This window comes from Crinia signifera, chromosome 19 (genome assembly GCF_055691185.1).
Source record: "Crinia signifera chromosome 19, ASM5569118v1, whole genome shotgun sequence".
In the NCBI taxonomy this organism is placed as follows: Eukaryota; Metazoa; Chordata; class Amphibia; order Anura; family Myobatrachidae; genus Crinia; species Crinia signifera.
In genome coordinates, this window is record NC_139226.1 from 57,349,859 (window position 1) to 57,364,288 (window position 14,430).

Consider the following 14,430-nt stretch of genomic DNA (forward strand, 5'->3'; position numbering starts at 1 on the left):
CCATTATAATGAGTCTAAAAAATGAATTTATAAATATTTAGCTTTATTTCTAAAATATACACAATTAAAAATCCTGTAACGCCAAGCAATAATTTTGAATGTAATTTTTTTTTATAAATGTTTTTTTATTGGAGATTATAAAAAGATATTTACTTGGCAGTATAAGCACATTTTTTTGCTCCCACTCATCCTGTTAAATGCAAATATGTTAGGTATGCAGACTAGCATTTTTTTATGTTTAATTGAAAGTTTATAGAAAAATAAAATGAGACTTAAGCCTACCTACTTGTTATACTAAACTTGTTATTTTTTTTTAAAATTTGCATTACTTTTTACAATATTGACGTATATTTCCATTATTTTTTTAGGTATGAAGTGATGCAGTCGTGCTGGTTGTCTGTTGAACAAAGACCTACCGTAGAAGAGCTTCACCTGCAGCTCACTTATTTGTTAAATGAGTGCTCCAATCAGACAGAGGAAAGCTTTGAGTGGCGATGGAATTCCCTTAAGCCCAGCAAATCGTCATTGGGTCCTCTGAGACATTCTGATGAGATTTCTGCATTCCCACTGCTAGATAACTTTAGTGGTGGGGATGGATTTCATGCAGATATGGACGACATCTTGACTGTAACGGAGAGCAGCCGTGGACTCAATTTTGAGTACATGTGGGAGAAAGCAAGATTGGGACGATGGAAGTCAACAACTCAAGATTATCCACCAAATAATGGAACATTGACTGTGCCTGCAAATCCTTTCTATGATACCAGTCATCAACATTCCCGTCAGAGTTTGGAGACCCCAAGCGTGGTTCCAGTTATCAGTGCCCGTAGTCCTTCTGTAAGCAGTGAATATTATATTCGGCTTGAGGAACATACAGAGAGGGGCAGTGGTGTAGACTGTACTGTTTGTGCACCTAGTCCAATCTATGAAAGAAAATATGACATGCAGGAGCAACGGTCACTCCATCAACGTTTGTCCCTTGGAAGCCCATCTTCCCCTCTTGAACCGCTATTTCCCTCTGACTGGGACCCACTTGAGAGTGGTAGAACCAGTCCAGATGATCCTCCTGCTCATCTGATTTTACATGACGTTCCTAAACTTATAGATAGATGGACCCCTAGTAACAATAATCCTTTTATTACTGTAGGAAGAGAATTGCCACGTTATGTAAACCCTTTCCGTGGACAAGTGGAGAGAGACTTATCAAGACAGGTACAGGAGACTTCTTTAATGGAGCCCCCATTACCTGATGTGTTTTCTTCTGATTCAATATTGAATGTTTATGGAGATATAGAAGATCATAGAAGTAGTTGGGACTCAGATACCCTTGAAGACAGAGGAGCTGGAGAGACTCTTGCTGGAGATCCTGAGTCTTTGGCAGAATTTTTAGACGATCGAGCTTCACCTTGGGACTGTGAACCTTCACTAATGGAAGATCAGAGCACTGAAAGCAGTAGTAGCAGTACAGACAACAGCAATCATCGTAACATGCCCTCCTGCCCCCTTTGTAGTAGAGGGGTGATGGGTAGCCTGCAAAGATGCTCTTGTGCCATGTTACGTGGAGATGTTGTTATTGATTGGACCACACATGTTGCCATGCATCAGGACCATTATGGTCTGGATGATGATTCCTCTTTAAAAGTTGAACAAGGATCTTTATCAGAATGCTCCATGCCAGCAAGAACTTTTGGTGATGGAGATCTCTATGCTGGACCTTTTGGGGACAGTCTTTGTGCAGCAGAACACCAGGAATTTTATGACCCCTTAATGGGAGCAGCTGTGAAAAGTTATGACATTCAAGACTACTGTAACCGTACTCAAGTTAAAGCCTATGAATCCTTGCAAAAGAGTATTACCAACCATCCCCCTTCCCCTTTTATAGGAATTTCCAATTCAATGGCCAATTGCAGTGTAATTGTCCCAATTGAGATCCCACCACTTTCTACATTAGCAGAAAGCATAGAAGAGGAAACAATAGAGATAGCTCCAGATGTTCTGGATAGGTTTCCACTGAACCATAATATTTTGCACACTGAAAAGACACCACATACATCTAGGGCAACATCAGACTCTGTTGATTCATTGGACATTCCTTCCAACACCAGTTCCTCAGATATATGTAGCCCAGCTTCTCATTTTTCATCACCTGGACAGAAGTTTGGAGACAGTGGATATGAAACAGAAAACACCTTTTCCCCAGAGTTTATCTATAAAGAAGTAAAAGATGAAGCAAATTTTAAAGATTTGAAGTTACCTTTAACTCCAATATCTGAATCAACCAGTGACTTGACACTAACAGAAGACTTTTCTGAGACACAGGCTACCCCAATGGAAGAAGACGGCTCACTTAGAACATTGACTCTTGGAACACCTCATCGTGACTCTGCATATTTCTCTGACTATGACAATGAACCAGAGAAGCATGGTAGAGCATCTCGACAAAAACTTGATAGTGACAATATCAATGGAGTGTGGACTGAAGAAATATCAGTTGTAATATCAACAGAGGACGAATTTCAAAATCATCAGGATGAAAACACAAAAGAAAAGGTCACTCTCGAGAATGTAAATGTTGAGGAGATACATGAAGAGTTGTTTGTAAAGTCAGTGGATACAGAACAAATCTACCATCAAACTGAATCTCTTCAAGATAAAATCACAGATGGTGGAGATGGAATTTTGAACTGCAATGGTGGGATAAACTTAACAGCAGATGAAGACTTTTGCCATCCGGTTTCTGAAATAAAAACTACAGACCTGCAGGACAAATATGAAACATCTCATTTGATTACTGACCTAAAGGACTCAAATGAGAACATACTAAAGAAGCAACCTGAAAGTGGTTTTGTTGTTCAGGTTTGCAAAGAGCAGCTCCTTGTCTCCTTAAGAGAAAACGTGACCAGGAATGTATTGTCTACCTTTGAGTCAGGGACTGTGAATTCATGTGTCTTAAAAGACCAAGCTGTTTTGAAGTTGTGGTCGATGGAACCTAAAATAAATCCAATTATTGAAAACCCAATAAACAGTGAACCTCTGTGCAAACAGTCCTCTGACAACCCTGGGTTTGATGGGACTAAATCTCCTGCAGGTGATCTATCAAAGGACATGACTTTGGTTGGAGATTGTTGTGTTACAGAATCGAATGTCAACAACGGAGGAAATGAGAACGATGATCAGGAACTGCATGAAGCAGAAGACGTGTTGGGGGAAGGAAAAGATGACTGTAACCCTGACACCAATGGCAACACTAGTATCTTGTCATCGGAGAAGACCCTTGACAACTGTGTAAAGATGCAAGAAGATAATATTGATATACAAACGAAGGAACAAGTGCAAGAACAATCCAAACTCTTTCTAGATTTTGGTTGTACAGCAAATTCTGGAAGTGAAGCTATAAAAGGTAAGAGAAAATGTAATTTCTGAAACTATGTAAAATATTCAAAATACACATGGTTTGGATAAACTGAAATGTTGATCTCTATCTTATTTGTCTATATAAAAACGGTTAAACCTAAAATTCTAGATACTGTAACATATATTACATTACATCTCCAACTAAATATGCAAAAGTTCAGGAGCAGATAAGAACAGAAAATATTTTAGATACAGTGCTGATAGCGAGGGCAGATGTTTTCCCACACAGAGCAGTCTGCCTGTCAGTTATACCATAGAACAGGCATGTCCAAACTATGGCCCTCCAGCTGTTGTGAAACTACAAGTCCCATCATGCCTTGCCACAGTTTTGCTATTAGGGAATATGTAAACTATGGCAAAGCATGCTGGGATCTGTAGTTTCACAACAGCTGGAGGGCCACAGTTTGGCCATGCCTGCCATAGAAAAACACTGCAGGCACTGATAGTACATATGATTAAGCCCCAGTACTACTGTTGGTGATATAGACAACTGTGTTTTGGCATGAGCATTAGAGTATTGCAGCCCTCTTTACATGGGGATACGGTCAGCCACTTATAGCCATCTAGCATATAAAAGTGGCTTGCACTCTGCTATGCAGCAAATATATAGGAGCATACAGTATGATATAGTTCTGATTTCCTGAAACTGGCATGATTTATACAATTTCAGGTCTAATTGTGGGTGGACTGCACACCTGCGCATTCTACCTGTACCCCAATACAGCGCAACCTGGTTAACAGACTGAGGGCCAGATGTACTAAGCAAAAATGATAAAATGGAGAGTGATAAACAACCAACCAATCAGCTCCTACCTTCCATGTCACAGACTGTGTTTGAAAAATGTCAGACAGGAGCTGATTGGCTGGCTGTTTATCACTCTCCATTTGATAACCTTTGAAGCTTAGTGCATTAGGCCCTGCAGCTGTTTGGGGGCTAGGCAGTGGTCCTGAAAACGAACCATGCTCATGGAGTATCCTGTTTTGTTTTGTGTGAGTTCAGAATTCTGAATTTACGTTTATCTTGGGGTTTTGGTTTTCTGGATAACGGATAAAAATGAAAAACAGCTAAATAATGTATTGTTTGCAATCCAAAGCCAGAATTCAGAACCAGAATAAGACACAAATTGGGACTTGGTCTGGTTTGAATCCACAAAATTCAGAACAGAACCACACAGCTCTACTGAAAAAAATAGGGGCATGTTGTCCCCATTGTCTGGGCGTGCTACGGCCAATGGATGTTCTCGGTGCGTCAGCGGAAATGAGCTGGCCAGTCTGAGCAGCCCGAGGCTTCAGATGCAGCACTTGGATATGCAATGCTGGCAGTGGGTATCATTAACCCTCAGACACCTGCTGTGGAATTAGCGTATTTTAGCATCGCGGTTGGTTGTATCCTTCACTAAATCATTATAGTGCCAAAATCACACCAGATCCAGGAGACCAGAACCTTTTCCATGTACCTATATGACCCTTTTTAATTACAATAAATTATATTTCTAGTGTCTAAAGCAGTGGTTCCCAAACTGTGTGCCGTGGCTGTGCCGTGGCTCCCTGGGGTGCCTCGGGACACATGCAGGGGTGCCGCGGCTTGGTGGTCCAGGACCAACTCAAATTATTAATGGTTAATTATTTATGAGCAAGACCAGTGCTGGTGGCTGGCAATCATAGAATGTGTACAAACAGAAGCAAATCCTGCCCTTTACCACATAACTGCCGCTAAGAATCGCATATAAACCCAATCTAATTCATTTTTTTTGGACCTAGGGGTGCCGTGAAAAAAATTCTGATTCTCTAGGGTGCCCTGAATCAAAAAAGATTGGGAACCTCTGGTCTAAAGTTTTATTATACATTAAATAAAAACAGTAATTTTTCCTAAATTTTTCAGCCCTTTTATTCTCTTTTGCTATCAGTAGTTTGTGTCTACAATATGACACCGTGTTTCATTCTTTGCCTGTATATGACATAGGACATGATACCAATATTGGCGTAATGCTGATGTTTGCACAGTCCAGCAGGTTTTAAAGTTCTGCACATGTGTCGCAGTCACTCTGCGTGCCAGTGATATGCAGAGGCGTAGGGAGGGCGGTGCCACCGGAGCACACGCTCCGGGCGCAGTTGGGGCGCAGGGCGCCGCCCCCCCCCCCCCCCCTCCGTAAATGAGAGTCCTGCTGCCCTACACACGCAGGGCAGCCTGCGCCAGCATGGGCAGAGTGAACATTGCAGCCGGCCACCGCGCTGGCCGAGCTGCTGTGCGGCGCTGAGAGGAAGTCACTCTGGCCCTTATTCTGATTGACGCGTACTTTACCGCATACTTTCGGATCGCGTCTTTACGGCGTCTGCGCATGCGTGGAGAACGCAACGCGCATGTGCCACGCCTTGACTCCGTACCTGTTCGGCCAAATCCCGTACAAAACTGTTCCCCGCAATCAGTCGGGAAATATGGGCGTATTATGGGCGTCATGCGGAATGACACATGGGCGTAGTTTCAAAGTGGGCAAAACGGGGCGGAAACATGGGCGGACACGGGGGAGTACACTTATGTTGGGGGGCGTACATTCGGATACCACTCCGAATGCACGCGATCAAAAAGGGAAGAAATGTGCGGTGTCCACAAGTGTACTATTGCTTTGCGGACACCACTCGTTCATGCGGTAGGCGAACGTACGCCTAATGACTACAAGCATTAACACCTGAACCCAATAGAATCGACTCCTTTACTCATTACTCACTAATAGGACGCTTGTCAGTGCTTTAATTGAAACCATTGCACTTCAATTGCTGTAAGGGTTAATGTGTGCAATGCATGTGTTAGGCATGCTTGTAAGGATATATTGGCATCTAATTGATTCCAATTCCAAATAAGAAGTTTTTTATGAGGATAGGTAATTGAATAAGTGGGTCATGTGATGTATTGCAGAAGATACATAATAGTGGGTTGTTTGGCGTAAATACTCCGCTTACGTGCGGTAGCACCGCTTGGCTCCCGTTCGGATGCGGTATTCCCGAGCATACTCTGTAATACTCTGTAATACCGTGCAGAATCTGAGTGTTTCTCCCGCACACGCATGGTTTGTATGTCGTCCGTAAACACGCCCTGTTCTTAAAGAGTGAGTCCGTCCGAATGCGGAGGACCCGTGGGCGTTTCTACGGACGATGGCCGCACGCGGCTAACTCAGCAGATTCCGTTACAGCGTCTTATATAGAGCAGCAGATTCCGTTACAGTGTCTTATACAGCGCAGCAGATTCCGTTACAGTCTCTTATATAGCGCAGCAGATTCCGTTACAGTCTCTTATATAGCGCAGCAGATTCCGTTACAGGGTCTTATATAGCGCAGCACATTCCGTTACAGTGTCTTATATAGCGCAGCAGATTATGTTACAGGGTCTTATATATCGCAGCACATTCCGTTACAGTGTCTTATATAGCGCAGCAGATTCCATTACAGCGTCTTATATAGCGCAGCAGATTCCGTTACAGCGTCTTACATAGCGCAGCAGATTCCGTTACAGTGTCTTATATATCTCAGCACATTCCGTTACAGTGTCTTATATAGCGCAGCAGATTCCATTACAGCGTCTTATATAGAGCAGCAGATTCCGTTACAGCGTCTTACATAGCGCAGCAGATTCCATTACAGCGTCTTACATAGCGCAGCAGATTCCGTAACAGCGTCTTATATAGCGCAGCAGATTCCGTTACAGCGTCTTATATAGCGCAGCAGATTCCGTTACAGCATCTTATATAGCGCAGCAGATTCTGCCACAGCGTCTTATATAGCGCAGCAGATTCTGCCACAGCCTCATATGTTTCAAATGTAACATGCCAACACATGTTAGCCACGCCCCCAATTCATTACCGGGGGGGGCGCGAAATATGACCTTGCTCCGGGCACCGTGGCACCTAGCTACACCGCTGGTGATATGTCCCTGTTGAAACAGATACTCCTTTCACAACGCACAAATAACCCAGGTCCGACCAGGGTCACTGTGTGGTGTGAAAGGACCTTATGAATAATACAAAGTCCAGTGACCCGGCAATCTAAAAGAAGGGTTTTAAGGTCGGACCTGGGTTGCTGGGCACTGTGAACAGGTAACCTGGGTCAAGTGACCTGCCGCTGCTCCACCACGCCCCTGGATGATGTCAGTGACCTGGCAACAAGCCGGGTCGCTGTGAGCAGTAGTTAGCGCAAATGATGGGTCACTGCCGGGCCAGACCCGGGCCCAAATCCCGAGTGCGGCCTGGCATTTGCTATGTGAAAGCAGTAAGAGAGGATTTATTTGCAAAGTGAGTAGCAGGAAGTGAGCATTTGTGGAAGGCAACAGGGTGGCTATAAACACGCAGATGACATGCAACTGTTTTGTCTCTGCAAAAATGTATTTCATTTTCTGTTATGGCATCTTTTAGCACACAAAGGAGTAATTTTGTCTGTTGAGTGGCCTCTAGTGGTTAGTGGCAGTACTTCACCTCATAGTCGAAGAGTAGTTAGCCTTTTCTTTATGTATAGATTGTATTTTATGATGTTTGCTGTACTTGCATGATTATTTTTTAACAGGTATTTTAATTACAATTTTCACATTGTTTCCTATTAAATAACAGCAAAAGTGGCCAGACTCTCCCTATCGCTTCCACCACTAAACCTTCAAGCTTTCCATAGCTCCACTGGGCGAAAGTCTTTTTGGGACAGTGACGAAGAAAAGAGAGATTCACATTACAACAAGGAAGACGAGGATGAGGAAGATGATGGGTTTGGACTCCAAGAGACCCAGAGAACAGGCTCAGAATCTGATGGAGAAGTAGTCGGTGTCCCAATTGTTGTCACAGAGACGGATGATGCACGTAATCTCCGTAGTCTGCTGAAATCACCAAAATCAGCTGATGAGGTGGACGATGACCTTGATCGTAAGAGGAAGATGGTGTCTTTTTTTGATGATGTCACCGTTTACCTTTTTGACCAGGTAAAAGAGAAACAGGGATCCACCGATACTTGGACAATGTAGCACAATAGCCATTGAATATACCGCTATAATGTCCACTTTCTGTCTATACCGGTCTGCTCCTACCTTTGTGCCACAGAACATTACAATGGGCCAGATGTACTAAAGCTGGCCATACTACATCTACAGATGTATTGTCCGATCTGGCTGGTTGAAACAAAAACGGGAAATGGATGAGAGCAAATGACAGTTGACCATTTGCTTTGAAATGCTGGAAAACTGCCAAACTGTCATTCAGATATTACCAGGTTTTTGTCCCAACCAGCCAGATCTGACAATCAATCTGTAGATGTACAGATGGAGCCGGGCTCTTCTTTGCAGGGGATGGTGATGGCGACACCATCCAGCATCCCCCGCCACCCGCCATCTGTATTTGCGAAAGGGGACGCGTGCGCACAAGATGCGCGCGCGTCCCCTTCCGACGGCTTCCCCCGGGTCCCCGCCGGCTTGTCGGCGGTCACCCGGGGTCCCCACCACATTTTTGCTGATGGACAAAACCATGCTGCACAGCAGGTGGGGCAGATGTTATATATGCAAAGAGAGTTAGATTTGGGTGAGTTATTTTGTTTCTGTGCAAGGTAAATATCGTCTGCTTTATCCTTACACTGCAATTTAGATTTCAGTTTGAACACACCGCGCCCAAAACTCTCTCTGCACATGTTACATCTGCCCCACCTGCAGTACAGTAAGATGGCTATGTCCATCTTTAAAGATCGCAGCCTCTGAATCATGCCCATAGTCCTATCTATTATGTATGGCACAAAGCGGAAACACATCTGTGTGCATCTCATGTTTAAATTTGACTAAAATGCCTGCTTTAGTACTGCGGTTCACCATTACTGTCTCTGGCCTATAGTTTGCACATCATAGTTGGACAAAAGAAGATTCTTATGCAGTATGGTGCTAATACAGATTGTGTCCTCATTCACCTAGCAATTGTGCACCACAGACATGGCTGCAAGAAGCTTAGTGCACCTTAGACACTTTGCCATTGGTAGCGATTTATACTTTTTCCTGAATTTTACATCTTATTAGCTTAGTATCTGCATATAAAATTGCTCTTAGTATACCAGCCACACTAGGCTAGCAATGCTTTTGCAAAGGATAAGGTAGAATTTGAAACATAGAATTTGACGGCAGATCAGAACCATTTGGCCCATCTAGTCTGCCCCTTTTTTTTACCCTTCAGGTAATCTCAACCCTTTTTAATTCTTATTTTTATATTTGTAAGGATATTCATATGCCTATCCCAAGCATGTTTAAATTGTTCTACTGTCTTAGCCTCTACCACCTCTGATTGGAGGCTATTGCACTTATCCGCTACCCTTTCTGTAAAGTAATTCTTTCTAACATTTCCCCTGAACCTATCTCCCTCCAGTTTCAGTGCATGTCCTCGTGTTCTATTACTTCTTTTCCTTAGAAGAAAATTTCCCTCCTGTACTATGTTAAAACCCTTGATATATTTGAAGAATTCTATCATGTCCCCCCTTTCCCTTCTCTGCTCCAAACTATACATGTTAAGAGCTTTTAGTCTATCCAGGTAAGTTTTGTGATGTAGGCCATGCACCATTTTAGTTGCCCTTCTTTGTACACTCTCCAATGTATTTATATCCTTCTGAAGATACTGGGCAGTATTCAATGAGGATAATTCGCCCTGTTTCACGGCAAATTTGTGCTATTTTCGCATTGGAAGGTGATTTTTTGGGTCAGAATGCGAATCACCCTATTCAATGTGCACTTCTCGCCGTCTTTTTAAGTGATTTTCGCCGTGTGTCTCCGTGTAGCAAATCGCCATCTTTTCATGGTGAAGTGGAAAGTGAACTTTTAAAATAAAGTTGTTGTTGTTTTACATTTGGTGTGAAAAAAACCAGGAATTTTATTCTGTGAAGGGGCATGCTATTTTTATTCATGCGCTTATAGAACACGAATATATATTTAATTTAAAAAAAAATATATATATTTTTTACACAGAGCAGCCAGCAGGGGGCCGGGAGCCGAGAGCCGCTCATTACATATTCATATATTCACTGCACCCGATCATTACATATGCACGATCGGGTGCAGTGAATACCTGGTCCCCTGCTGGCTCTCCCGGGGGGCAGCCTGTGCTGCCTGGCTCCCGGGGAGCCCACCTCCCCCCCACATACGTTCTGGGGCAGGCAGAGAGACTTCCATCTCCCTGCCTGCCACTGTCCTCAGGGGCAGCGAGCCCCCTGCGACGTTGAATAGGGGGGCGGCGAGGCTCCGGAACACGGCGGGCAGTGGTGAGTGTGCAGCGAATCCTAAACAGGATTCGCTGCACGCCGTGAATATTCACATTGAATACTGCCCACGGTCTCCAGAACTGGACACAGTATTCCAGATGAGGCTGTACCAATGACCTATAAAGTGGCATTATTACGTCTTTTTTTCTGCTACTGATTCCTCTCCCTATGCAACCAAGCATCTGACTAGCCTTCCTCATTGCTCTGCTACATTGCTTTCCTGCGTTTAAGTCACTTGAAATAATGACTCCTAGATCTCTTTCCTCCTCAGTAGTTTCCATTATAGTACCCTTGATACTATATTGAGCCTTTGGGTTTTTGAGTCCCAAGTGCATAATTTTGCATTTTTTATCATTAAACTGTAGTTGCCATGCTCTTGACCAATTCTCAAGTTTACTTAGATCATCAGTCATTTGATTTACCCCTCCTGGTGTGTCTACTCTGTTGCATATCTTTGTGTCATATGCAAAAAGGCAGGCACTTGTGTACTTTCACGGCTCCCATCGCATGCCATCGCATGCCAAAAGTAGTGGCATGCGATGGCATGCGATTTTTGCATTTTTTTTAGCTTTTTTTTTTTTTGAAAAATAGCATGCGATCGCATGCAATTTTTAACAGAAATGCATCCAAATGCATTGAAATTAGTATCAAACATGTTCAATGGTCCCCAAATGTCATTTTTGAGGCTGTACCACCCCCACTATCAACGCGAACCCGAAGCGTGGCGAGCGCAGCGAGCCCGCAAGGGGCGGCGGTACGCGTCCTACGACCTTTTCATACCCCCACTATCCACGTCGGCGTGGAGTTGAGAATAGAAAGTGTGGCGAGCGCAGCGAGCCACCGAGCCCGAAGCGTGGCGAGGGCAGCGTGCCCCGCGAGGGGACACGGATACCTTCACCCGCGTCCCCTTGCGGGGCTCGCTGCGCTCGCCACGCTTCGGGCTCGGTGGCTCGCTGCGCTCGCCACACTTTCTATTCTCAACTCCACGCCGACGTGGATAGTGGGGATATGAAAAGGTCGTAGGACGCGTACCGCCGCCCCTCGCGGGCTCGCTGTGCTCGCCACGCTTCAGGTTCGCGTTGATAGTGGGGGTGGTACAGCCTCAAAAATGACATTTGGGGGCCATTGAACATGTGTGATACTAATTTCAATGCATTTGGATGCCTTTCTGTTAAAAATCGCATGCAATGCGATTTTTTTCCTATACGATGGACATCGTGGGAGCCGTGATTGTACACAAGTACCAAAAGGCATACTTTCCCTTCAATACCATTTGCAATGTCACTAACAAAGATATTAAACAGCACTGGTCCAAGTACAGATCCCTGGTAACATGTCCCTCCATAGAATGCACTCCATTTACTACAACTGTCTGTTTCCTATCCTGCAACCAGGTTCTTATCCATTAAATTGTTTTATAATCCAATCCCACACTTTCAAGTTTATTTAGTAGCCTGCGCTGTGGGACAGTGTCAAATGCCTTACTAAAGTCTAGATATGCCACATCTACAGCCCCCCCTTCATCTAGTATTTTGGTCACGGAGTCAAAAAAGTCAATGAGACTTGTTTGGCATGATCTCCCTGCAGTAAAACCAAGCTGTTTTGGATCCTGTAAGTTGTTTAATTTAAGATATTCCACTATTCTTTCTTTTAATAGTGTTTCCGGTACTTATGTAGTATCTGGACGCCCGATAAAAAAGTCGGGTCCATCGCATCGCATTGCATCGATCGTATGCGATGCGATGGACCCGATTTTTTTAACGGATTCAATGTTAAAATGGAGTCCACCGAGCCACCGAGCCCGAAGTGTGGCGAGAGAACGCAGGATACTGTTTAAGAAATCTGCGTCCCCTCGCGGGGCTCGCTTCGCTCGCCACGCTTCGGGCTTGGTGGCTCGCTACGCTCGCCACAGGTTTATATCCAACTCCATGCCCACTTGGATAGTGGGGAAATGAAATGGGCCCATTTTCCCATAGAATCCTATGTTAAAATGGACTCCATTTTAACATTGAATCCGATGAAAAAATCGGGTCCATCGCTTCGCATACGATCGATGCGATTGACCCGATTTTTTTATCGGGCGTCCAGATACTACATAAGTACCGTGTTTCCATTAATTTCCCTACTACTGATGTAAAGCTCACTGGTCTGTAGTTACTTGCTTCTTCTTTGCTTCCGCTTTTGTGCATTTGCTCTTCTCCAGTCCTCTGGAACTGCACCTGTATCTGTTAATGGCGCTACCAACACATCTTTTAGTTCTTTTAGTATCCTTGGATGCACTCCGTCTGGCCCCATTGATTTATCCACTTTCAGTCTTGAAAGTTCTGTTAGGACTTTCTCCCTAGTAAATGTACCTCCATCTACCTTATTTTTATGAATGTCCTTGCAACTTAACTGTGGTCCCTTCCCTTCTACTTCTAAAGTGAATACGGAGCAAAAGTAATTATTTAGATGATCTGCAATTGCCTTGTCTCCCTCCACCAAATTCTCAGTGTCTGTCCGCAGTCTTATTCGATCAGATTCTAAGTGATCAGTTCAAAGTGATATTACAATAGTTATATCGAAGCTGGAGTTATACAGGAGTTAATACTACTTATACTCATACCTGGAAGGGACTCTGATATGACTCTTCAATTCTTATCATCCACAGGTAATTGACTACAACACCCAACAAACCCTATTGCTTTGAATTTGTATATCCCAGCTTTGAAATTTATTGGTAATTGACTACAACACCCAACAAACCCTATTGCTTTGAATTTGTATATCCCAGCTTTGAAATTTATTGGTAATTGACTACAACACCCAACAAACCCTATTGCTTTGAATTTGTATATCCCAGCTTTGAAATTTATTGGTAATTGACTACAACACCCAACAAACCCTATTGCTTTGAATTTGTATATCCCAGCTTTGAAATTTATTGGTAATTGACTACAACACCCAACAAACCCTATTGCTTTGAATTTGTATATCCCAGCTTTGAAATTTATTGGTAATTGACTACAACACCCAACAAACCCTATTGCTTTGAATTTGTATATCCCAGCTTTGAAATTTATTGGTAATTGACTACAACACCCAACAAACCCTATTGCTTTGAATTTGTATATCCCAGCTTTGAAATTTATTGGTAATTGACTACAGCATATTTCCCCTTCTTATTTTAAACTTTGAATTAAGGCAGGAAATCACTGATTCTGTATTGTATAGACTGCCCTCTCACCATTTGCTTACTTAATTGGTGACCTTTTGTTGTTGGAGGGAGGCTAGTGGGGGTGGGGTGATTTTTGTGTGGACACCTGATAGCAGCCCTACTTATAGTGAGTGCTAGGCTGATACAGCCAAGGCTGATCAGATTCTAAGTGATCAGTTCAAAGTGATATTACAATAGTTATATCGAAGCTGGAGTTATACAGGAGTTAAAACAGAAGGGAAACATCAGACGAACAATGGAGACTATCCTGTCAGCTAACTCTTCTGCTAAGGACCGCATTCATCTACCTGCTTGCTCTGTATACCCTTCTGACTATATCATCCACTCGCGCGTCTGGACCACCTTGCTCCATTATTGCTACAAAGATCATCTGCTGCTCCCTGAAACATGTGAAATATAATTTTATTGACCTTACCACTGTCTTAATACTGCCTTGTATGCCACTGTAGTATTATCTTAAATTTTATTCCTGTTATCCCGCACCGTGTGTTGCGCCTCTGCTGTGCATAGCCTGACAGCAGCGGCCTACACTGTGTGCTCCA

The 14,430-nt window shown here is 43.5% G+C and overlaps 1 protein-coding gene across 3 annotated transcripts in view; it reads left to right on the top strand.

Moving 5' to 3' along the window:
- Window positions 1–14,430, top strand: part of LMTK3 (lemur tyrosine kinase 3) — an 83,744-nt gene that overhangs the window by 56,165 nt on the left and 13,149 nt on the right. For all 3 annotated transcript variants that reach the window (XM_083162621.1, XM_083162623.1, XM_083162622.1), the window contains exons 12-13: window positions 369–3,400; window positions 8,010–8,368. In XM_083162621.1, coding sequence (XP_083018747.1) covers window positions 369–3,400; window positions 8,010–8,368 — 3,391 coding nt within the window. The remainder of the gene's footprint in view (window positions 1–368; window positions 3,401–8,009; window positions 8,369–14,430) is intronic.